The sequence below is a fragment of the Candidozyma haemuli genome (genome assembly GCF_002926055.2).
Source record: "Candidozyma haemuli strain B11899 chromosome Unknown G_2014730914, whole genome shotgun sequence".
Taxonomy (NCBI): Eukaryota; Fungi; Ascomycota; class Pichiomycetes; order Serinales; family Metschnikowiaceae; genus Candidozyma; species Candidozyma haemuli.
In genome coordinates, this window is record NW_020289905.1 from 978,786 (window position 1) to 1,003,366 (window position 24,581).

A 24,581-nucleotide genomic window follows, 5' to 3' on the forward strand; every position below is an offset into this window, starting at 1 on the left:
GTAATGCTATGTATGGTATCACTCTTTGGGGGTCTCTTTGGGAGATGTCTCTTTGGGTTCAGCTTCTTTCTCTTCAGGACTTGGAGAATCCCCCGGAACATCCACCTCGCCAACGGTCAGAAGCTGCCGACGACGTTGTCTTTGTTGTCTGAACGCAGAGGCGCTGCTGACTTTATCGCTGCCTTCAGCTTTCCTTAACTCTTGAAGTAAGTTTCTGGCACGAGATCCAACGTCAGCGTCACCAGCTGCTTCTGGTTGATTTTCAGCTTCTTCAACACTGGATAAATCGGTAACGCTGGATCCAGCACGGCTGGGTGAGCTTTCTCTGGAATCTTCTTCGCCAGTAGCACCGCCCAGTTTCTTTAAATTCTCCATCAAGTGCTTTTTCATGAGGGCACGCTTGCGAGCTGAAGAAGGCTCGCCTCGTTGAGGACCAGCGGCCTTGAGCTTCTCAAGAAGCGAGTCCATGACATTATCGTCTTCGTCTTCCGATCCACTTTCCTTCTTGGCCTTGTTCTGCTTGGTGGTGTTCTCCAAAAGCTTCTTTCTCTGCTCGTAGACTCTCAATTCTTCTTCACGCTTCAAGTTCTCACGCTGGGCCTTCTTGAATTCAGATAAGAAACTGGTGAACTTGCTGAAGAACGAGTTTCTCACAAAACTGTCGTTTGGATCTTCGCCAAAGTATCTCATCAACGTTTCAAACTCCTTGAGCGTGTAGTTGGCTTGGTCTTGCAACAAATCAGCCTTCTTCTTGGCTCTAGGCAACGTTGGCGTCACAACCTTGAGAACACGGTCCTTGGGGTGGAAATTGGACATATCACTCAAGTTACCAATATCAATGGAACTCTGTACGTTCTTGATAGCCTGACCGTACTCTTTACAGTCGTTGGAGATGTTTTCAATGGAGAACTTGGCAACGGGAACACAAAGCGCAAGATCTTCCATGAACGTCAAAAGCTCAGGGTAAAGCGTTCTCACTGTCTTTTCAACGTAATGCAAGAAAGACATACTGTTCTTTTCGTCCTTGACGAAACTCAAACGCTGCAAGGAACTCAACTTGAACCCCTTGGCCTGCTTTGAGGTATCGTTCATGTAGTTACCCACAGCCAAAATGATATCGAAAACGCTTCTCAATTCCTTCGATTGCTTGATCTTATCGACAGCCTCGTCAAGAGCTCTAAGTTTCGTCACCAAATCGTCGTAATCCTTCTCGTAGTTGGCAATAGTCTTTAAAGATCTAACTCTCGACTTCCAGTAGTGCTGCAAGTTGTAGATCAACTCGAGGTAAATTCTGTCTGGTCTCTGCAACTCGCTAGGATCCTTTTCAGGTTTGGAGATCTCTTCAGTCTTGTAATCCGTCAGGTAAGGCTCGAGATTACGAGCCAAACTGTTGGAAACCTCGGTGATCTCTTCCTTACCAAGGAACTCCAAAATGGCTGGGTTCGTCAACACTTCCTTGTCACATCTCAAGATCTTGTCAATCACCTCTTCGTCAGATAAATTATTGAAAGAATGCAAATTAATGCCGAACTGCTGGGCAACGTCACGAGCCAAGAACGTAACCTTGTCCACGTCTTCCTTCTTCTTGGTAGCCAACTTCTTGATCTCTTTAGCAGCAAAATGGCCTCAATTTCGTCCAAAACACCTTTATCCATCAATTCAGTTGCAATGGTCTGCAGCTGCGACTCGTTCCAGAAAGAGTTGCTGTTGTTTTCGCCATTATCGAATTTCTCCCAGTGCAACTGCTTCAACTTCTTCTTAGGTCTAGGGTACATTTCAAATGGATGAGGCGTCTGTGGAACCGGCGAAGGCGATGCAGTAGATCTTGCGGATCCAGAAGGTAATGGAGGCGCTGGAGGAGGTGGAGCTGGAGCTGCTCCAAATGGACCACCAAGTGGAGGAGGTGGTGGAGGAGGCGGTGGGGGTGCTCCACCGTTTAAGCTTGGAGGCAAAGGTGGAGGCGGTGGTGGTGGAGCTCCTCCAAGTGCTGGTGGAAGTGGAGGTGGAGGTGGAGGTGGAGCACCAGTGAGCTTTGGAGGTTCAACGGCAGTTTCTTCAACTTTATCAACTGAATCTTCAAAGTTCTCGTCGTCAGAAGATGCATTGGATGGGATAGCTTCAGCCTCTTTCACCTTGGAGCTCAATTCGTTCAAGAACTTAGGATCAAGCGTGTTGATGGTGGACTTCCTGTTAGACTTGTAATCCTTTGCAGGAGAGTTTGATCCTTTAACAGCTCTGTCGGAACCATCAACCACAACCTTGCCTTGGGCGTACTTGGCCTCGATCTTTGAAAGCATATCTGACGAGGGGCTTGCAGAAGAGCCCTTGGAAGGCAGTTTGTCGTCTTTGATAGCAGCAAGCTGCGAACGAAGGTCGGTGTTGAGTTTCTTCACCAGCTCGAGCTCTTCTTGAATCTTGGATTTGACGCTTGCATCCATCATACCCAAAAGAGCAGCTTCATTCTCGTCAATGTCGAAATCAATGTTGAAATCCATGAAATTGGTCTCAAGTTCTCTCAAACGCTCCATGGCGAGGTACTTTTGTTTCGAGAACAACGACTTGTTGTTGAACTTCATGATATCGTTAGACTCGCTCTGCAAAGACGCAAGCTTCTTTCTGAGCTTCTCCAACTTCTCCAAATCGTCTTCACGAACAGAACGCTTAGGACCTTCGGGCACTGGAGGAAGTTCTTCAGGTTCAGGAGTTTCAGGCTCGGGTTCAGGTTCAGCCACCTCTTGCACAGGTTCTGGCTCTTCCTTGGGCAAAGAGTAAGTCTCAAAGTCAGTCATTTCCAATTCTCTAGCAAGGTTCTCAATATCCGCCATTTGGTCTCTCAAAGCACGCAAACGAGAGCTTGGTTCCACCAGGGTCCCAAGCTGTTTATTGTCGAGCCTGAACTCGTTCTTCTTTCTGTGGATCTGTTTTTGTAACTTCTTGATAAGCTTCTCGTTGCTAGTTTGCACCAGCACGGTCGTCTTGCCCTTATCTTTCTTGGAATCGATCTGAGCACTGTTGAGCATGATGAGAAGTTCACGCATCTCCACCTCTTGTTCTTGCTTTTCACGTAAATGCTTGCGTTTCAAGTCCTCAAGCTCATCCTGGAGCTCTTCGTTCATGCGGCGAGTTCTGCGAAGCACAATCTCTTGCTCCTTGATTTCATTAGTCATGTTGGTGATCAATCCTTCAGAGCCAATAGAAAGCTGCCTGGAAATCTCATCTCTTTCGGCAGTTGCTTCCTCGGCGATCTTCTTATACAACTTCACCTCGTTGATCGCCTTACGGTACATGTCATCAGTACTCAAGCCAGCGTACAAACGGTTAATGGCAATACCAACTGCAGATTCGTCGTTCGAAGTATGAGCACCTGTAACGTTCTGGATAAGCCCATCAAGAAGACGCAAGCTTCTGGTAACTTCTTCTGAGTCGTCCCTTTTTTCCGTCTGATTAAGGTAGATATGTTGCATGGCACTTAAGAAATGGCCCTGAGCTTCACTATTTTGAACATTAGTCCAAAGCGATCTAACCAAATCGACTGGGTTATTAAAGTCGAGGTCTTCGTCGATCTGCTGCTTTGTTTTGAGCTCCATTTCATCAGCTTCAGCCATTTCTCTATACTTTTGCACCTGCTTAACCAAACTATCATACCCAAGATCCTGGAACTTACCCAAAAGCTGTTCTATGCCTGCAGCGGTGAATTGGGTTCTAAGATGGATACGAACACGGAAATCTAAACCGTACTCCACAATGGTATTCACAAGAAGCATAGTGCCCAAGCAGTACTCCATGAGCTGGTTTTCAACATGCGAAGGGCCGCCAACACTGGATCCATTGACGGCAAACTGGTACTTGAGCTCTTCACTAGCGCCCACCAAAGAGTTCTTATATTTTCCTCTACCATCGATAGTCTTATCGACGAGTCTAAGCCAAAGTTCGAACCGGTGGTTGGATTCTTCTGGAGGAGGTTTTCTTTGCAACGTCTTTTTCATGGAAGCATTGGATGCGGGAACGAATTCGTAATACGGCTTCTGTTGCAAGCCGTCAAGCGAACGAAGCACTTTATGGTATTTGTTATGGTCGCCGCCCACACGGCAGTAGTAGACGATCATGAAAGTCAAGGATTCAGCAGCAATACGCCTGGTGGCTATACGCGGAGACAAGAGAGAGCCAGTGATGGCATTAATGTATAGCAGGTCATCCGTCTTAGCCCTTTCGGCGCCCAATTTCTGGTTCATCATGCATTTAAGACATTTAAGGGTATTAAACTCCTTGTTGAAAATGTCATCTTGAATATCGTCAATGTCCTGGCTTCCCATCTGGTCATGGACCTTTATAAGGTACAGGGAAAGCGCCACGTCGCCTTGGAAGTCGTAGATAAACTCACGGACCCAGTCAATGGGCTCAGTACGTAAAGAGACCCAGAGATTCTCCAATTCGTCAGAAGAGATGGTCTTTGCAATGAGTTTCCGCGTGTAGTATTCCGGCGACGCCTTCAGTTTCAGCGCCTGCTTGCTGTGTTCGTGAAGAGCATCCTGTTGCACGAGCATCCATTTCTTATCGACCGAGTAATTAAGCATCTCCTGGCGGGCCAGCTGCGGGAGCGAACGGAAGTCTCTCTTTTCCATCAAATCACGAAACATGCGTTCGATTTCAATTGGGTTCTGGGGCTTTCGAAGCGGTTCGGGCTGTGGAACATCCTCGGTGGTGGTGGTGGTACTTAAAGAAGGCCTGGAAAATAGCGACAGACCGGTGGCTTTCCTAGAAAGAGCAAATGACGGGGCCCGCAGCTGAGGCTGATGATGCTGAGGAGTTGATGCTTGTTGTGGTTGTTGGGATTGTTGATTTTGATGCAGTTTCGAGTCCTGGCCTCGGGCCAGGCGTTCAGTGACGTGATCGTACGGATTAGAGGACGTATTAAATGAGTATATGGAGCCCAGCCTGGAATGGGACAGACTGGTGACTTGCGGGCCGGGAACGATGGAAGACGACTTGCCGGAGCCGCCCAGACCGACGCTGACCATCAGATTATGCCTTTTCGACGGATAAAACGCAGAGGACGAGCCGAGGCTGTTTCCAGAAACCACCAGTGCGTTATCCAGCTCGTCCACGTGCGTATCTCCCGTCTGATGGTTCTTTCCTCGGCGAATCGAGAAAATCAGCCCCAGCAGCATCCGTTGAGACAGCAGTGGTTGTTGTGGCAGCGTCGCCTGGTTCCGGCTGGGTCTAGGCGCCGAAAGTGGAGCGTAGTAGGCCAGGCTGGCCTTTTCCATGTCTTCATTGTGGGACGCCGCGTGGTACGGGTCTATTCGTTTCCGAGACGACATCTGGGAAAATAGCTTGAAGATCGAGGAATGGAGGAGGTTTGGAGGAGGAGGTTGGACTTGGTTGGTGTGATTTCTGACGCGGTGAGGTTTTGGTAAAAAAAAGATCTGTCAAAACACGATGGTGCACGGGTGTTTTAGGTTGTCCTTGAAGTCCAAGAGGCAACAGTAGCAGCAGCAACCAGCAGGGAAACGCAGGTAAAGGCTTTTTTTTGGTGATTTTGTTAACTGAATGCTGGGGGATCCATTTTCCCGAACTTTCCGTTGTTTCAGATCATGTTTCAGCGGTGTTTCATTTGGGTGCAAAAAAAAAGCACCCACTGTCGTGGCTGGCTGGGCCTTTTTTTAACCACCTGTTTCTCGCCTTAATGGGGCGCGGCCAGCATCCACAAAAATGGCTGCAAACATGAAACACAATAAGCCATTGTGGGACGAGGAAGGGAATTGAAGGTGTAGGGGTCTCCAAAAGTGCCAGTATGGCACTTTTGGTTTTAAGGAAATTGGAAAAATCGGATTTTGTTGGACGGGGTTGGTCTTTGTTGGTGGTTGCTGTGATGTGGCTGGTGAAGGTGAACAGCTGGAGGGATTCATGGAAACTCCGAGAGTTCATTGTCTGACGAAGTTTCTGACGAAGTTGACGAAGTTTCTGCTGGGGTTTGACCAGCCAAGCCACAACGGTGGAGGTGGAGGATCCCAAGTGTCCAGTAAAAGTAGACAAGTAGATTCGGCTTTCCTGGGGTGGAACAGGCTTAGCCATATAGTTAGGCTCAGGATAGATTATGTCACAAATTAGTTCGCCAGAGGCGCCACCGCCTGAGGAGCTCTTCCACAAGTATACCAGTTCCTTATTGGAGTTCACTTAACTGGAACACACCAATTGACTGTAAGACACCAATAAACTGTAAGACACCAATTGACTGTGACACATCAATAGACTGTAAGACACCGATTAAGCGTAAAACACCAATTAATGGTAAAACGCCAATCGGCTGAAAAAAACACCAATCGACTGTAAAGCTCAAATCAACTGTAAAGCTCAAACCAACTGCAAAGCTCAAACTGCAAAGCTCAAATAATCTGTAAAACACCAATTGACCACCAGCCAACTATCAATCCGTGGAAAACCAATCTCTCATTAAGCGTCAATTCCCCATTGATCTCCAATCTCTCATTAATCACCAGTATCTCATTAATCACCAGTATCTCATCAAAAACCAGTATTAAACATATTATCCCAATGTTTCATCAATAATCACTCAATTCTCTTTCTTTTAAAGCCACTTCCTTCCCCTCCGTCAACACCTCATCACCTTCCCTCTCCCTCCTTCTCTGCCTCTCCATCTTCCTCTAATTCCCCTTGGGCTGGGCCTCCTCCTCCTTCTTCTTTTCATCCTCGCCAAAACTCTCCTTCAACATCTCCATCGTCAGCGTCAAGTCCTTATCTATCTTCTTCTTAAACTCCTTCGACTTGCTCTTTCTTCTCTGTAGCGGCGCTGCGTCTGTCTCTGCATCGGCAAAATCACCTTCGTCGGAGTCAGCCTCCGTTTTACCTTCTTCTTTCTCGGGAGCGTCTTCCTTCTCGGGAGCGTCTTCCTCCTTCTCTGGGGCTTCCAGCTTCCCTTCTGTCTCTGTACTGGTCTTTCCTGTGGCCCCTCGACTGCCGTTGGCGCTGCCTGGACGTTCTATTGGCTCTAACTTTTCAGAAGCAAAAGCGGCGTTTTCGTGAACCATCCTTTGGAAGATCTCAATGTGAGCTTCATCAGCAGTAACCGTTTCTGAGTCTTCTTCAGTATCCCAGAACCCTACTTTGCTCCAGAACACCTTTGCACGTATCGTGAGCAACAAGAAGTAAAGCTTAATAAGAATGGCCTCGTCGTTGCTGTCCACATGTCTTTGCACGTTATGGTGAGAGCGGTCTTCAAACTTCTTAAACTGAAACTGTGAAACAAACGCAAGATCGTCAAATGAACTATTCTGATGAAGCTTGTATACGTTAGCATGAACCTGTCTAAGCTTAGCAAAGAACTCACAAATGGCCCGAAGTTTCACCAAACAAAAGTTACAAAGCGCGTACGTGCCAATCACTTCATGTACTTCTCCTCCAATCACTGTAGTGGACGAATCAGACATCACCGACGTTTCAGACGCTGGGCCGTACAATTTCAACATGTACAAACGGGCATGTTCGAGTCTATCGCCCTTGGTTTCGCCACAAAACGCACATGGCTCTTTCATGGCCACAGGCTTCTCGTCGCCTGTTTTCACGCCTCTATAGTTCAATTTAAACGTCTCGTTGACGCCGCTCACAGGCTCGATAATGGCTTTTCCCTCCGCAAGCAACGTCCAGAACGTCTTGCCCTTGGAAAACCTATTCAAGAAGTTATTGGAAACAGACGGAATGGTGCCAAGAGCAGGCTCGATCTCCTCGTGCCAGATTTTCCTGAAATACTTCAACGTCTTCAACGTGGTCAAGTCAAACGTGAATTCCGGCTTGATCAACTGGTACACGAACGCCTTAAAGTCTTGCTGGTAGTGGTTCAAGTCGAACCGGATAGCCCTGACTCTAGGAGCATGGATCAACTGTGCCATAAGGTACGTATAATCGTCCACGTCGTCCGCCAGCTTCTGAGCCTCAAACCCGTGCTCCAATTGCGGCGTTCCATGCTTCGAGCTCCGCTGCTGGTCCTCCATCTTCATGAAAAGTCCCTTCAAGTCCTGTAACTGGGCCTGGAGACTATCAATAATGGTATTCTTCTCGTCAATCTCCTCGTAAAGCTTTCTGTTCTTCACCTTAAAGTTATACGTCTCTCTAGAAGCGTTCAGCACCATCTCGTTAGCCTCGTTAAACAAAGACGCCGTCAAGTCTTCCACTTCTCCCTCTAGTTGCTTATTCTTCTCTTCAGCAACCCGTTTTTCCTCCTCCACCGCAGCGTGTTTCTCCTGCAACGCCGCAAGCGCCTTTTCAGCGTCCGTGCTCTTCTTTGCCACAGGTTTGAGCTCCCCAACCTGGTGTTTCAACGTACTGTTTTCCTTTCTGAGCTGTAGAAGCGACTCCTCGAGTTCCAGCGACTTGGCGACCTCGGTGACCAATTTTGTCGAGAGGTGGGCGACCTTTTCGGCCAAACGGTCTATATCTGCCTCTGCCATGGTGGGAATCTGTGGGGGAACGTTGGCGGGCTGGGGGTTTAGGTTCGTTTAGGGTTTGGTGGTGGTGAAAAGTGAACAGGGTAGGGGTACTGCAGGAAAGCCAATCCTGGGGAACCCCAGGGGACATGGTATAGGGGGACGACAGCTTGTTTAGGGAAAAGAAGAAGTGGTATGGAGTCAGTGGGTGCTAAGGGCTGGGCTGGCTGAGTTTGGTGGGCTTTGGAGCTTTGGGCGTGGAGTTAGCGGAGGGTTGGTGAGTGTGGGTAGAGGAAGTGGAGGTGGATGGGACAAAAGGGAGGAAGAGTATCTATGTAAATGGAAAGAGTTTGGATGGGTTTATTGGGTGGGAAGGAGGAGGTATGGGAATTTTGGGGTGGTTTGGAGCTGTGGTGGTGGAAATAGCTGGGGTATGTCTGTGCGATAGGAAGAGGTAGAGAAGGGTCTGGAGAGGGGGAGACTTGGGGTCTTGATGAACTATATTGGCACTCAATGGGTTTAAAGTGGCTTTTTTATTCCTGGATTTCTGTCTGGGGGTCCCTTTTTGAGTGTACCCTTCTACTACTTATTGGCCTTCCTTTGGGTGCAAAAAAAGACATACCACCATCAATCCATACGAACAACCATAAAAACAGTCCAAATCAAATTTTCCCAGATTAAGCAAAAAATTAGGTTTCCAATGGTACCATTTTCACCAGCCCTCCATCCCCTAGTTCCCAGTTTTACCACACTCTGCTCCCCCACTACTTCCCCTACACCTCCTCCACACTTCCTTCCATTCATTCAAACCTATATCCTCTTCAATCACTCCCTTCTGTTCCTCCTCATCTTCTCCTGCAACTCCCAATGCCTAATACCAGCAGCAATAAGCTCCATCACGATACTCACTGCCATCAGATAAGGCAACCCGCCGCTGGACACTTCCAAAACTCCCGCCGAAGCTTTCTTGCAACCGAAAAGTGTAAGCAATATCATCAAAACCTGCAAAGTAATCGGGAACAATACGGGAAGAAAAAGTAACCCGTATTCATCAGATGCATGGTGCACAATCAACACCAAGAAAAGCATCAAAAAGGGTGCAATTGGTATGGCAAACCACGGCCTTGACCAGCTTTTATAGCTCTCAATCACGTCAATAGAGTCTCCAGGAAACTGTTTTGAATTTTGCAAGTAAGCATTCTCCTTATACGTCCTAATGGACCAATCAGCTCTATCTACAAGCCATTCAATGGCCTTTGCCCAGGACTCTGCAACATAGTGGGCCTTAGTAGGTCCATATTCTGAACCTTCAAGCATGCCTCTACCCATATTATACATAATCAGATGGCGTGGGTTCCATTTTGATATCCATTCCCGTTTGGAAGGCTTGCCTTTGGTAGATACATAAAGTCCAAGTGTATGGACATGGTAGTGGGTTTCTCCTAGGGGAAACTCGGGCCCTACAAGTTTAGAAACCTCTTTTCCTTCGTTAGGAGCCGCCCTTTCCAACAGCTTGGTTAAAGAACGGGCATAGTCGCTCCAGTCGTAGCCTTGTTTGACACTGTACTTGGTGGTAGAGCTCCAAGTGGAAGGGAAGAACATGAGGCAGTGGAGGAGGAGTGTAAGAAGCAAGAGAAGCTTGGGAATGGTGTGGATAATATAGCGGGAGTGCTTTTTCCATACTTGTTGGGCTCTGGGAGGTGAATGTGGAGGCGGTGAAGCCTTTGGAGCTTTGGGAGCTCTGGGAGGCTTTATAGGGATTTGGTGCTCTGACATGGTTGGGGTGGAAGAAGAGGAAGGGGAAGGGGAAGAGGAAGAGGAAGAAGAGGATTAAATATGGACAGAGGGAGGGCAAGAAGGCTGTTAAAGCTTCCTTATTGGTTCTGGAAAGCGCAAAGGGGGTTTATTAAATGGGGATTCGACACTTCGCTATTCTTTCCTTATGAGTTTTAAGACATGGCTTGGTCTGGTTGGGAAAAGTGTACTTCTGGCTGTTCTTGGATTGGAGGGTATGTCTATAGAGCATTCAGGCTGTACTAATGGGTTTAAATGAGAATTAGAGGAGTTGGTAAGCAAAAAGAGCCATCAGTGAAGTCTGTTTTTGGACCTTCCAGGAATGGAAAGTCCAGTAGGTGAGTATTCTTTATTGGTATAATGGCATTTGCAGGTAGGCGTTTAATCCAAGGAGGCTTTTCTGGGTATCTTCCGTATTCAGTGGTTCTCCCTTGAATTTATGGCTTGTTCTGGATAAGAATTGATTATCTGCTATTAAATAAAAGCTTATGGTGGAGACCAAGTGGAATATTGGAACACCACCAGGAGAAGCCAAAGGCCATTGTACATTCAGTGATACAATTACCAATTCCAATGTATTAGAGAAGAAAGTTTTACATATGGAACGTTCAAAAAGACCATTTTATATTCTCTTCCTATGCTTCTTTGCTTCTTTGTCTCTTTGCTTCCTTTATTAACTCAATATAACACCCTTTAGTAGTCAAGAGAAGTAGTAGTAACGCTTTCAAACCTCTAAGTAACAATCAAAACTCAATAAATTCCAATTAATTGACCAATTCACATAAATTTAACCAGAAATCACCAACTTCCATCAACCCATTACCACCCACTGACCCTCCCACGTCTTCCTATACACCATTAAACGCCCAGCAATCCACCAAATCCACCCAAAAATTACCTTACCACCACCTGAACCTTCCAGTAACCCCTAACACTCTTCTTCCCAAAAATAAACCACCTTTTCCCTGAACCTCCAGTGTCCCACACTTTACCACTTTGGCTGCGAAACAGCTGGTCTACCACATTCACGAGAACCCACCGCCAAACCACCAAAAAACGTCCAAAAAAGGCCCAAAAACCACCAAAACAACCGCCTTTCCAGCCTCTCCATTCCACCCCAATTTCACCAAATTCCCATCAATCCCCCTCCTTATTCACACCTTCCCTCGTTTTCTGGTGTCCCCCAAACTGCCCCCACCGCCCCTCACGGTTTCCAGAAAATGGCTGCGAAAAGCATACCCATACAAAAACCATAAACCTTCAACCATCCACCAAAAATCCAGTTTCCCTGCTTTCCCCTCCCCGCCTCCTTCCCCACCTCCAACTATAAATACCGACCCATTTCCCACTTTTTTACCTTCGAAAAAGCCTCTTTTTGGTGGTCCTTTTTTTGTTTGCTTCTTCCTCACCGCACCGTCTCCTCTTATCTCCCCGCGCTTTCTTATCACTACCACTTGACAGAAGAGAAGAAGAAGGGAAGAAGAAGAACAAACGAGGAAGAAAACCAAAAAAAGACCTCCTTTTGATACTCTCCTAATACAGCTGAGTCGACTTACTGGTTCTTGAAACCTCCAGCCCTGACTACTCCTTCTTTGGACGCTGGTGCTTGAACCTGCCTTATCTACCCCAGATCCATATGGTCCAGTGAACTCGACTGGACGGTTCTTTCTGCCTGAAAAATAGCCAGAAACAGAATCTCCATAGGATAAGGAGCGGCTCTGATTCATTTTTGGTGCCGTTGCCTCGACCCTGGCACTTTCAGCATACCCCCTCTGGTATACCACTTACACAGGGGAACCTCTGCCAATTGGCCTATAAACCCTCCAAATCGACTTGCTTCTACCCCAGATGACCTCCTTCTTGCTTGATGTGCCCGTGGGGTACGCAAAGAACCCAGTGGAACCTCGCCACGAACCGTTCAGAAGCTCTCTCAACAGTCCATGCCTCGAACCACCGTCATACCTGATCTTGGACGGTCTTCCGCATGAAATACGGTCTTTGGTGGCTGTATACCTTAACCAGCACGATGCCCTTAACTTGGCTTTGACTTGCAAAGAGTTGGCGGCGTCTTGTCTACCCAGACTCTACCATACGGTGATTGTGGATGCTAACTATACAGAGTTCAGCAAGGAGTACGACTTGTCTTCGACGTATATCAAGCTGCTGTATAGCTTTAAAAAGCTTATTCAGCGGTACCAGCACCAGTACCCGATCCATGTGCTTCTGGTGGTGAGTCTTCCTGATTCCATGAACATCTACGATATCGATATAAATGAGCAGCTTCTACGGTTCTTTCTGAAACTTAGGTGTTTGCGGTCGTTGTCGTGGCTTCTGGATAACTTTAAGTTGGAGTACCTTAAACGGTTGCCGTGCCAGGCGCTGATGGAACAACTTAATTTGAATATCAAGTTTTCCAACTACTTGGGCGAATTGACTTCAAATTGTCCGCTCTTCAACTTCATCAACCTTAGTCATTTCCATATCCGCCCGTTTTATAACCAGAACAGGCTTATTAAAATCATCGACAGCTTGCTTGTGTGTGATAATGCAGCTGCTGTTGAACGGAACCTCAACAGTCTAAGACTTTCCAGGTTCGATAAAGATACCAACGCTGTTTTGCCGTCTCCACGAGAACTCGACGGTGTTTTATGGGAAACAGCAGCCAGAGAAGGTCTCTACGTGCCGCATCCTCGAGAATACGAACTAGGTACTCTCCAGGCTGTATTCAGAAGAAGCAAATTGCAGCATGTCAAGCTCACACTCACAGAACTATGTTTAAACGATTTTCTTGTTTGTGAACGAGACGCAAAGCTTTTGGCCAATGCCACTGACCTTACACGGTTACAGAGGCTCGAACTAAGAAACGTTTCTGAATATGGCCAGTCTACCATTGAAGAAACCCTGCCTGGGTTCCTCGGAACGCTAGCGCCGCTTCTAAATGGCCTCATGTACTTGAATCTCGACTACAGAGAAACCAGGCGTGATTCTGTGCCTCTAGTGCTTGGCAGCTGTCCAAACCTAGTTGAACTAGATTTGGTGATTCGAATGAACGAAATCAAGTCCCAGCATGTGGACCCAGACCTGCTTTACCAGGACTACTCCACCAAGCTTCTGGAGCAAACGAAACTTACTAAGCTTCTGCTTGAATTACGAGAAGAGACGTCTTTCTGTGACGTTGCATTAGCCACACCTACTACGCTTATCCACGGCATCCAGAAATTGCGCCAGCTTCTAGCGCTACGCTTAAACCCTAGTGATACTAGTCGTGGCATGGAAGAGTTCCTAGCGCTTCTTGGAAGGTTACAGAAACTTGAAATATTGGATGTTTTTGGGACCAGAGCAGGTGGTGCTCCACACATGGCGCTAGGAGCCGTGCATCCGAACGTCTACGATGAATGGTTCAAGGTCCAGCATGTGGCGTTTTTGTACGGCGAAACACAGAAGCTGTTACGGTATGTGAGGATTAATAAGTGTATTTTTGAGTACACTGGGAGTGTGGAGCCAAGAGACGAGATAGACCGGTGGTTTGAGGGAAGGGTCAGGGTGGGGGACTAACCTTACGGCCGCAGGTCGTAAGGTCGTTCTTAAGGCCGTCAAAACAACATGAGACGATGAAGACAGCCATTATCGTATGTTAGACGGTGTGGAGAAGTATGGAGAAGTGGAGCAACGAGCAGAACCAATACTGGTATGGCCAGAAGTCTTCAGGTGTGGATTCGGATGGACGGCTAGATCTAGAGAAGTGCGTTGGACTAAAAAAGACAGGGCATCTTCTTAGCGGTAATGGCACTGTGGATCGCTTCACATTTAGCACGAGTTGCTTGGAGGCATCCATTTGACGAGGAAGACCAGGGCAGGTTCAGGCCTTCTGGACCTGGTTTTCAGATCTTCTTCAATTCTACGTCTTCTGGGTCTCGCCCCAGTAACCAGGCCACCGTAAATTGTCTTTCTTTAGGTCTGGCTCCAAACCAGGAATCGTCAGTTTGAGGCAATTTAACCGTTGGCTGGCTGCGAAAAATGGAAAATGCAGAAAAAAGTGAAAAATTAGCCAAAATGCCCTTTACCCCTCCTGCCCCGCCTCCAGCCGCAGGCAGCCAATGAAGGGAATCAAGCCAATGAAGAGAATAAGGAATCAAGAGTTTTAGGGAATTGGGCGTTCTACGGTTTCGTCTCACTTCTTGTCTACACTTACGGTCTCCACCTTCGGTGAAGACCTGCTCAATTTTCATATCTATTAGTCTATTACCATCCAGGGCAGGCCGGGCCCGAGTCGTTACTTATTAATGTTTCGTTTCCAGAACTCCAGGCTCTAATTGCTGCGCTTAAAGGCAATGCCAAAGAAGTCGCCAAAGAAGGTGCCCTCGTAACGAGGCTCAAACTTGGTGGTGCTGTTTCTGATATCGTTCATGATCTTGGCCTCCTTTTGCTCGGCGGTCAACTTGTGTTGCGTTGGGAAAGCTTGAACTTGGGACATTGTGAATTTGAATTATACTGAAGAAGTGAAAAGCTTGGGGAAATCGGCGCCTTTTATAGTGCAGAGGGTTTTTCCAGACATCCTTTTCGCCGTGTTGCGGCAGAAAGTCCGAGGCGCGCTAAGAGGAAAATAACGAGAAAAAGAAACGAGGGAATAAGAAATTCACTCACGATCGGGTGCTTGTGTGCAGGATAATTTGCCATTTGGGTCGCCCAGTCTGCGGTCATACTTAGTGACTCACTCGGACCAATGGGCCAACCATGGGAACAACTGAAGGAGGTCTGGAAAGTGGAAGCTGACAGTAGGATTGGATTCTCCGGACCAAGGCGATTCCATTGGTACCAATAAGGCCGGGAAAAAAAGACCATCCAGTGAAAGGGTCAGTTGATCCGAGCTCGCACCGACTTGGCTGCAAATGCAAAAGGCAATCCAAAGCCATTCTCGGGCCCGAAGAAAGAAGTCCAGAGGTTGCTTTACTGAGACATTGGCTATACTTGTCAGTCGTTCCATAATTAGACTTTCCTGGATGACCTCGAATCTTGGTCCCTTGGGTGTCTTTGGGCATTTGGCTGTGGCTTGGAATAAGCAGGCTGAGTTGGCTGGACCAAAGAAGGTTTACATGTTTTTTGGGGAAGGTCTAGCCCAAAAAGGAATCCAAGAGGGTGCCAGAAAGGAGCCAAGATGTTGCCCTGGCTTGGTTATTATTAGGCTGGGTTTGTGCTTGTGGCTGTTAATTTCATCTAAGACTCACACGAGGCCAGCCGCAGCTTGACATGATTGCCGGATGGAAGGATCCCTCCAACGAGGCCCAAAGGCCGAGTTGGACCAGACCCTGAGGAAGAGGCAGAAGAAGAGGAACAACAAACCAAAACCCGTTTCTTGTTCTTTAGTCTACTTCGTTTGACCACTGAAACTGTTTTTTCGGTTTTAGCAATCTCCATTTTGCCAGAGGAGATTTCCAATTTGCTGTTGTTTTACTTTGGGCCTTCTCTATGAGTGGCTGCAAAAAATACCAAAGAATACCAAAAGATCACAAAGAGAAATAGAAACACTGTTTATGGCTGGCCCAGGCGGCGCTTCTGCCCCTTCTGTCCCCTCTGGACTCTTATCTCTACAAGGGCTGGTTTGTGGATGCCGCTATCCTCTCCTCACGTGGAACCCGGTTCTAAACGATAACGTTGACACAAAGCTGGTTTGTGGAAGAACGGGAGTGGAGGGTTCGGAAAAACCAGGGACTTCAGATAAGGCTGGGAACGGCTGGGGGACGCTCGGATGGGCGGATGCGGGTAATTTGTTAGCGACACGTGACGTTTATCACGTGACCACTTAGCGGCGATGCCGCTAACAAACGCTTCCCCTCCGCCAACCCGGTCCCCCCATACATAGCGGCCCGGTTCCTGACTTTTTGCAACCACAAACCTCAAACCTACTCCTCAAAGTGCCGCTAACCCAAATCGCCCCCTCCAGCACCACCCAGACGGGTCTGGGATCCCGAAACGGCAGATCTCAATGACCACTTAGCGCTGGTGACTACTCTGTAGATCTTCTTCAAATGGCAGTGGTTTATCAAAAACTTACTTTCCAGTGGTATCACCAAAAAAAGGAAAAGAAGGTACTTTGCAAATCCACGGTGTCCACGATGCCAGCAGGAACCTGGATGTTTAAGGTTTGACGGTTATGTAGCGTGAGCAATAACCACCTCAGGTCAAGTATCACCAAATGAAGCTACTGAAAAGACGTCCAAGAACAACCAAAAGAAAAGTAAACGTAAATAAACGTAGAACCACTTCCAAAATAAGCATGGCATGTTCCAGCGGCTCTTCCCTCCCTAGCCTAAAGCTTGTGTCCCACGGCTGAAGCTTAAAGGTAAAGCTTATCGAATAAGGTTTATGGATACGCAAAGCCAGATCAACGGTTTCCTCCAAGTGCAAAGCTCATGACCACGCAGGTGGTGATAAGAAGGAGGAGGAGGGTTTGGTCAGTTAGTGGAAACAGACATCATGGACAGCTCATTGATAGACAGACCTAAGAGGTATACACTTAGTGAAATGGCCTAAACAGAATACTGGGAGGAACTCGCTTAGGAGCTTATTTTTCTGGGTGGTTGTGGGCCCACTTAAATTACCTTTGTCGATTTCTGGGCCTTTATTGACGTCTTTCCCTGAAGTTGATGATCCAGTGGGATCTGAGTCATCCCCTTTCGTTCTATAACTGTTAAGGTTCAGAGCAGTCAGAGCAGTCAAGGTGGTCTCTTCCATGTCCCGTGTTAAGTTCGATCCACGGCACGTCGAGCAATGCTGATTGATATTCTACAAGGTCTGGTGCCGGCGATCTGGACTGTTTCCCGAGCCAAACCACCATTCAAGGCAGACAAGTACCCTCGTATCAGCAGTTGGACTCCCACTTTCCGAATTTTCTTTTCCTGGCCTTTCTCGGAGATAGACAACCCTTTAACTAGTACTCCTGCTGGAGATAACATTCTACGTAGGTGTGCTTAAAAGAACAAGGCGGTCGTTTGCCTGGAACAACAAAGGTTACAAAAGCTGAAAAAGCTACAAAGGCAGGCAACAGGAAATAGGCAATAGAACAACGTGCATTTTTGGAGCCTTTTCGTTCCATGGGCTGAGATCTCGTGCTGGTTTTGGACATTCAACATTCAACATTCAACATTCAACATTCAACTCAGCCCAGGACACAAAGAAGACCAAAGGTTCGATGCTTGAAACATGAAGATTCTTCTATAATGTGCCTGGGACAATAAAGAATGAAAAGAAGGGTCCTACAATGAGAAGGAAGGTCTTTGGCTTCTGGATTGTCTTCCTGCCGTGAGGCTTTGGAGCAAGATCGATCGATCTGAACAATCATGGGGAATTAGCAATAAAACGATCGATGCTATTTTTTTTTTTTTTTTTTGCTATGTCTATATGGTACATCTTCACATGCTTAGATGTTTTTCGTCAATTTTTTTTCGTCCCTGCAATGCAAGGCGCATGTGGTGCAGCGTGCATTGCCGAAACAATGCAAAACAGTGCAGGCGGCGTTTGCCAGCCCTAAGAACCGGGATTTGAACACACCGCCTCGATTGCCGGATACTAGTGACCTTCTAAAAAATAAACGCACTGGGCCTGAGCGGCTGCAGATTTGCAACCACCATCTCTATACGGATCTTGTTCTCTTTGGTTGTCTGTTTGGTTGTTCTGGTTGGTTGATCAGGCACTGGGATCGTCTGGAATGGCTGGAGGATCGCCAGACGTCAAAAAAAAAAAAAAAATCACTTTTGTGGGACACCTAATATGGAACCTCGTAGCTGCAAAGAAGGCAACACAAGGTTTTCTGGAATGAACCGCAAGGGGCTTCCAATTACCTTCCAGGGCCTCCAAGGGCTTGAAGATCGATCCAAACGCCAATTGTCGATTGTCTGGCGTTGCCTCTCCTCTGGAATGAACCGTATCCTGAACATACTATGGCACTAACCAGAGTCAATTAGGGTTCCACATTTGGCCTCCACGTAAATCGTAGTGGGTCGTTTCCAACAAGGTTTGGAGCTGCTGGAGCGGCTCTTGGGCTCTGGGAGCCTGTGGGAACCTTTGGGGGTTCCAGCAGTGCCGAGGATTTCCACCACGTAGAAAGGCGTAAGCCAGTGTATACCTGTAATTTAAGGAACCACGCTTCGACTGGAGCCCTGGCCGTGCAATGGCAAGCGTCTTTTGGGATTTGGAGGTGCTTTGGAGGTGATTTGGAGGCACTTTGGAAGTGCTTTGGAAGGTTATTTGGAGGTTTGGGTTCGGCATTGCTGGGGCTCGGGTCCCCTTTTTGCTCTACGCCAGGGTACCTCAACCAGACGGTTTGGAGACGACGGAAAAAACGTCAAAAAGTGGCCAGGGAGTTCAGGGACGGTTTGTGCTTGTTTTCTTTAGTGGCTGGTATTTTTTTTTGTGGTGTTTTAGGTGATGTGGGTGCTGGTAGGTTCGTGGAATGACGTTTGCGTGGCATACCCCTGGTTTCAATCGTGGTTCCTGGGACAGAAAGGGAAGGAGATTTAACCAGGAGGTGGCAGAGGGCCAGGAAAGACCCCTGGAATTAGTTTTGACAGTCTATGGGTTAGTATCGGGCCAGGGAAAATTTTTAAAGAACGGTCCATTTTTGTGGGTTTACCTGGGGCCAGTTTCTGGGACCAAAAAAGGATCTAGGAACACATAAGAAGCACTAGAACCACCTAAAGACCTCCCTGACGACCAGGAAAATTCCCAGAACCCTCTGGACCTCCATTTCTCTTCCTATCCCCAAAAGAACGCTGGTGCTTGTTTTTCTGGAAATAGGGGGTCGCCATTATATCCAAGAACGCTTCACCAGCACCAAAACCACCCAAACACATCCAAAACCGTTCAAAACCGTTCAAATAAAATTCCAGAGTCTTCCCAGTCACCTCCTAGTCGCTTCCCAATCACCCTCCATCCACTTCACTCCCCCAATAACTCGTACTACCATAAATCACACTTTCCTACAACAACGCTACGACAAGAAAATCCGTCCACAGAGAACAATCGCCCACCACGCTTCCCTCTTCGGTCATCAATAGTCTAACCCCAGCAAGCCACCAAAACCATTCTCTAGCCAGATTTCTCCATGAAACGCTAACCTTAGAAGTTATGCCAGCCCTAGAGAAACCTACAACTCTACACGACACTAAACAAGCTAGACATTCTAGACCCCAAAAGCAAACTTTTCTGTTTACGTGGCAGCCTCAAAGCAACCCCAGGGAGCCCCATGGGGCTTCAGCGACCCTTTCTGGCCCTTTCTGCCTTTCTGGCCTTGTTCTCGGTGACACAATATCGTGGGGGCCCCACAAGACAGAAACCCTCTAAACCAGAACGTAGCTGCATCCAGAAGGACGTCGACGCTTGCGTGGTGCATTTATTAGGGGCTCGAGGGGCCAAACAAGGAAAGCTTCGTTGTTTATTGAAGTAAGCAGGGACCGGCTGGGGCCAACAAAAGAAGAAAAGCCTTGGAAGGTGGTACAACAAAGAAAATCCCTGAAACCAGTATTCGTCGTTTCCAATTAATTAATTAAAAATGCAACCCAAACTCACTGCCCTGGCTTCCGTCCTTTTGCTTGGCTGGAGCTTCACGTAAATGAAACCGTAGTAAGCAACAGGGTTCCATTGTTTGCTTGTCACGACAAGCCATGGCACGGCATTTGCGCCCATCGGTGGAGATTCCGGGGAGAAGCACCACGACAGCCCGGAAAGAAACACAAGCTCCATTGTCCACTGGTAGTATGCCCAGGTAATACTTGCTTCCTGCGCCACGAGGGTCTGCTACTAAGCTTAGTCTAAGTATCTGCAACCCTTAGTGCCATTGTGACCCAAGGGTCATTGTAGGCTGTATCTGGGGGCCCTGGGGATTGTTGTTTGTGGTAAATGGAACGCATTATGGGGTGTGTGGCTTTGATCTGCTGAATAGGTAACCCATGGCTTATTTCCCACCGTTGTATGTTGTTCCCTGGGACCGATCTGCCTCGATTAAGGCGTCCTCTAGCCATGGCTGGTCATTGTCTTCTCCAGGCTTTGTCTTCCAGGGTCTGGCTTGTGCATGTGAGTAGTCAATCACCAACGGCTGATAGAGGCCATGCTCCAGGCACAATCTGGGCTTGTTTGGATGATCGTGCGTGACAGCACTGAATAGGAGCCCAAGGACACACAGGGGCCTTTGCTTGAGGGTTTTGTTCTGGAGGAGATTGTGTTTTCCATTCTCAAACGGCCTTGTGGGACAATGAACGCCATTTAAGCTTATTGTATTGCGTTCAACCACCACAGCAGAACTTCTGGAGGCGGCGTCGTCGGGGGGGAGTACCCGAGAAGAGGCTGTTTAGGTTTTTTAAACTGGAAAGGTGGAAGTTGGCTTTGGGGCTTGAGGATTCCAGTGTTTTCCACAAAGAGGGTCTGGACAATGGAAGGGTCGGATTTGGGCCAAGCGAGGGAACTCAGCACCGTAAATGTAGAGAAAGAGAAGAAATGTGGGCCAGGAGGGATTCGTTAGAGGGTTTTCGTAGGTTCTGGAGCCACTGGAGCCGCTGGAGCTACTGAACCAAGGACGCAAAATGGCCTAACACAGCTGGAAACCCGAAATAAAAGAAAAACAGAAGATGGAGGCGTCCGGCGGCACCACGTAGAGCCAGGCCAACTGTCTTTGGCGCTGGCGTTGGCGTTGGCGTTGGCAAAAAAAAAAAAAAAAAAAAATAAATCAAAAACCTATACCAGGCGTTTCCACCATGTGCTAACCCCGAATACACAAAACCCAGTAGATTCGTCTAAAACTTAATTGCTCCCGTCTAAACAGAGCCAGTTTCAGATACGGCACCCTCATGTCTGTTCCCGTCAAAGCGGTCCCACAGATAAACACAAACCCTACCAACGCACATCGGCTACTTTAAACACACACATGTTCCTGAAGCTCACGCCGTGGGAGGTTATGGAAACCCGCTGTGTGTGGGCCAAGTGGCCTGAGAAGCAATCGAAGCAGCACAATCTATCCCATATCCTTGGCCTGGCGTGGGACGAATTGTCCCTGGAACAGGAAGTTGAACAGAGTGCATTAGTGTTTCCACAGCGAAGCACAGCCGGCAAAACCACGTCGTGGAGGCGCTATGGCTGCAAGCAGAAACACCAGAACGGAGAGATGGTGGTTGAACTTGGAGGGAGAGGCAGAGGCATAGCGTTTAAGGGTAGGAGGAAGGGAGCCAAATAGAGCAAAATTGGCCAAAGAGGCCCAAACAGAGCAAAACGACTTTGATAGGTCCTTTTCGTCATTATCCCATGAACGTGGCAACCCGCTGGCAACCCGCTGACGACGTGCTGGCGTTTTGCGCCCGTGTGCCTCGATTAGCAAGATTGATCTTCCAGCGACATTCCAGACACCGCTGGAAGGCATGTTTAGCCCTGATATGGAACATCCAAGCGACGTGGGAGTTTACCCGAGGAGCAGGTGCCAAGTATCTCGCCTCGGTATGGCTCTTGCGTTGCGTTTTAGTGCCAGCTAGCCGTGGAACGGTCCCTGGAGTTCCTGGGACGAGGATGGGTTCTGGATGGATTCAGAATTTGCTGAAAACAGCCATGGAGGCTTCTTCAGAGGTGACAATGGCAGACGAGGAATGCTCTAAAAGAAGAGGAAACTGGACGTAAATGGGATTTACCGTTGACTACAAGTGAAGCCTCTGAAGGTGAACCACTGAAGCTGGAGCCACTGAAGAACCAAGAACAAACAAAGAAATGAAGACAACGACACCAAGGAATGGACAGAATTAGCCACAATAGCAGCCACAGCCAGACGACAAAGACTTCTTCTTCTTCTTCTTCTTTGGAGCTACTGCTTCTTATGGACGATCGACGACTCCCCGCCAGTGGCAGCCAGCGGCGCCAGAAATGAAGAAAAACAGGGTTTATGGCGATCAGCACAAAGCAGCTGCACGGCTGGTTCAAAGCAACGGCTACTACGGCGGCTGATCGATAAACCTAAAATGCTTAGACCACGCCAGGCAGTTGGACTGGAGAGTGAGAGAATGTCGATCAGAAATGCCCAGAAGCAGCCAAGGGAAGAAGCCAAGGTACGTTGTTTTTAGAGCAGCCAGGGCGTCCCTTCTTGGTTAAGTTCCTTTTTGGTTAAGTTCCTTCTTGGTTTGTTCCTTCTTGGTTAAGTTCCTCCTCCTCCTCGTCTTCCACGGTTGACGGTGCTCACACTACGACGATCTGAAGATCCTTGTCCCGTGGCGAAGTGTGATTAACAAGCTCGTGCAGCTCTTGGTGGGTGGAGAGCAACTAGAAAAGACGAAACGAGGAAGAGGGTTTTGCGTGGTTGTTTATTGGATGGTGGGTGGCTGCAAAGAGGTAAATCGGGATCACTAAAAGACGAGAAGACGAGACGAAGAGAGGAGAGGAGCGTATGGTTCCAGATCTGACGGGAGGGCCAGGAAAAGCCCCTGGGAATATTCTGGATGGATTTCTTGATGCTAGATCGGGTTCTTTGTTGCAGCTGGGGCATTTGCTGGGGCTGGAAATGGGTATTTATCGGTGGGAAGCTTAAAAGAGGCTTTGGAGAATGGCAAGTGGTCCGAGGGCCACGCAGTTTGATTAGAATGGAAGACGGAAAGGCTCTGGAGATGTTTGGAGACGTTTGGACGATTGGAGACGTTCAGGTTTGGAACTTCTGGTTGTTCTTATAAACTTGACTGGCTCCTGGAAACACTGACCTCCATAAATAGACATAATTAAACCCAAATTTCTCCCATTTACTTCACATAAAATCCACTAAAACACACCTACAAACCCAAAACGTCCGGAGTAGACCGGGTATCCTTTCCTGTTTCTCTAGCACCGTTGGTCGCTTACGATCAACACTTACCTAACCAAATGCACTAAACCACGGCAAAAAAAAAAAAAAAAAAAACCCCAATAGCCTTACCAGAGTCAACTCTACCGTCCACTTTTACTCCATTTTTTTACCTCCCTGGTTACCTCCCTGGTTACCTCCCCAAATCCCATAACGTAACCCTACAGTCAATGCAACGTAAGACAACATAAAGTACCACCACCAGCAGTAGCAAAACCTGCTCAGTTCCACCGCCAACGTATATACTCGTTTCTGCATCGCCGTCTGCTCCATATGCTGTTCTTGGGCTTGGCTGGGATCAGTGCTCGAGTCGTACTAGTCGCTGTACATGCTGCTTCTGCTTCTGCTTCTGCTGCTGCTGCTCCATGTGAAGCGACAACAATGTCCATTCGTCTGTAGTACCATGCTACGCTTTCCTGGCCTTATTTTCGGAATGGCGGGGGAGCCCCAGTTCCATTCCGTGATGAAGAACCTTTCCTTTCTAAATCACCAACCAACCAAACTTCCCTCCACTTCGCCTGTAGCAACTCGCTTATCTCCCGACCTACAGAGGCCTTAAACCCATGCCGAAAACGCAAGCAGCACGTTTTTGTGGCATCTTCGCCAGTCAGGGTCACCGCCTGCGTTGCCAGTAGACGTATCGCCAGGCCCAAAGAAGCAGGGCAATCAAAGACACTTGGTGAGCCACACGCTTGGCGTGGAGGTGCAAGAGGATGGTCTATTTTTTGCCCTCTGTCTTAGGGGACCGTGTTAGTCAGCGGAATGTGCTCAAAACGTATACTTGGTGGAAGATGGTTAGTAGGAAACAAAGAGCAGCCAAGACAGCTATGAGCCCGGAAAGCCTGGAAACAAAGACCCAGTAAGAAATCGTCCACGCAAAAGGAAACCCTGGCAAGTACCTGAATAAGGATCGATCTACGATTTTCTTTACGGAACCCAGAATCTGCTGTGAAAAGGCGGGAGCCGCAAAAAGGGTGGTTTAGAAGCGGTGCATTAAGAAACACCTCAAAGTGGCCAAAAACTCACGCCAGAAATACATGAAAACGGGAATCTTCTGAAAAGAAAGGGCAACGGGCTAAACCGCCTATTTTTTTTATTTTTTTTTATTTTAGTATCTCCCACTTTGTGTCATTGGCGGCTGCTGGGCTCGGAACAGATCACAAAGTCGTTAGAGCGAACGTTTCACCAACCTTCTTATATGTACAGCGGTTGTTTCGATATGCTTGAGGCAGCGTCATACTGAAGTCGTAAACGACAGAGGCGTTTGAGTGTTTTTTTTTTGTTTTCTTTTCGTTTTTTAGTGTTTCTGAATGGTCGATAAGACTTTGCGTTGCTAGCGCTGTGCTAAACCTGTAAAGCGTCTGTTTCTGGAACACTTTCGAAGATGGACACAAAACAAAGGCTTGGGATAGACCTCATTTAGGTTGCATTTGACGTTGCCCGGCCTGGGAATGAGCGTTTGTGGCTGACAGGTTGGTTTCTGGAAG

At 47.8% G+C, this 24,581-nt stretch overlaps 5 protein-coding genes across 5 annotated transcripts; 1 reads left to right on the forward strand and 4 right to left on the reverse strand. All coding sequences in view use genetic code 12, as the record gives it.

The window, feature by feature from the left end:
- Positions 1 to 18: 18 nt before the first annotated feature.
- Positions 19 to 5,321, reverse strand: BNI1 (formin; the record flags this gene model as incomplete). The annotated part of the gene is made up of 2 exons (XM_025488129.1): positions 19 to 1,625; positions 1,646 to 5,321. 2 exons carry the CDS (start codon positions 5,319 to 5,321, stop codon positions 19 to 21), a joined length of 5,283 nt encoding a protein of 1,760 aa, XP_025341937.1.
- A 1,344-nt stretch (positions 5,322 to 6,665) lies between these two features.
- Positions 6,666 to 8,465, reverse strand: SEC2 (guanine nucleotide exchange factor; the record flags this gene model as incomplete). Its single annotated transcript, XM_025488130.1, has 1 exon — positions 6,666 to 8,465. One exon carries the CDS (start codon positions 8,463 to 8,465, stop codon positions 6,666 to 6,668), a length of 1,800 nt encoding a protein of 599 aa, XP_025341938.1.
- Positions 8,466 to 9,266: 801 nt separating this feature from the next.
- On the reverse strand, positions 9,267 to 9,770 carry CXQ85_004515 (uncharacterized protein; the record flags this gene model as incomplete). Its single annotated transcript, XM_025488131.1, has 1 exon — positions 9,267 to 9,770. One exon carries the CDS (start codon positions 9,768 to 9,770, stop codon positions 9,267 to 9,269), a length of 504 nt encoding a protein of 167 aa, XP_025341939.1.
- Positions 9,771 to 12,083: 2,313 nt separating this feature from the next.
- On the forward strand, positions 12,084 to 13,790 carry CXQ85_004516 (uncharacterized protein; the record flags this gene model as incomplete). Its single annotated transcript, XM_025488132.1, has 1 exon — positions 12,084 to 13,790. The coding sequence occupies one exon, from the start codon at positions 12,084 to 12,086 to the stop codon at positions 13,788 to 13,790; it is 1,707 nt and encodes a 568-aa protein (XP_025341940.1).
- Positions 13,791 to 21,303: 7,513 nt separating this feature from the next.
- CXQ85_004517 (uncharacterized protein) lies at positions 21,304 to 21,639 on the reverse strand (the record flags this gene model as incomplete). The annotated part of the gene is made up of 1 exon (XM_025488133.1): positions 21,304 to 21,639. The coding sequence occupies one exon, from the start codon at positions 21,637 to 21,639 to the stop codon at positions 21,304 to 21,306; it is 336 nt and encodes a 111-aa protein (XP_025341941.1).
- Positions 21,640 to 24,581: the final 2,942 nt, after the last annotated feature.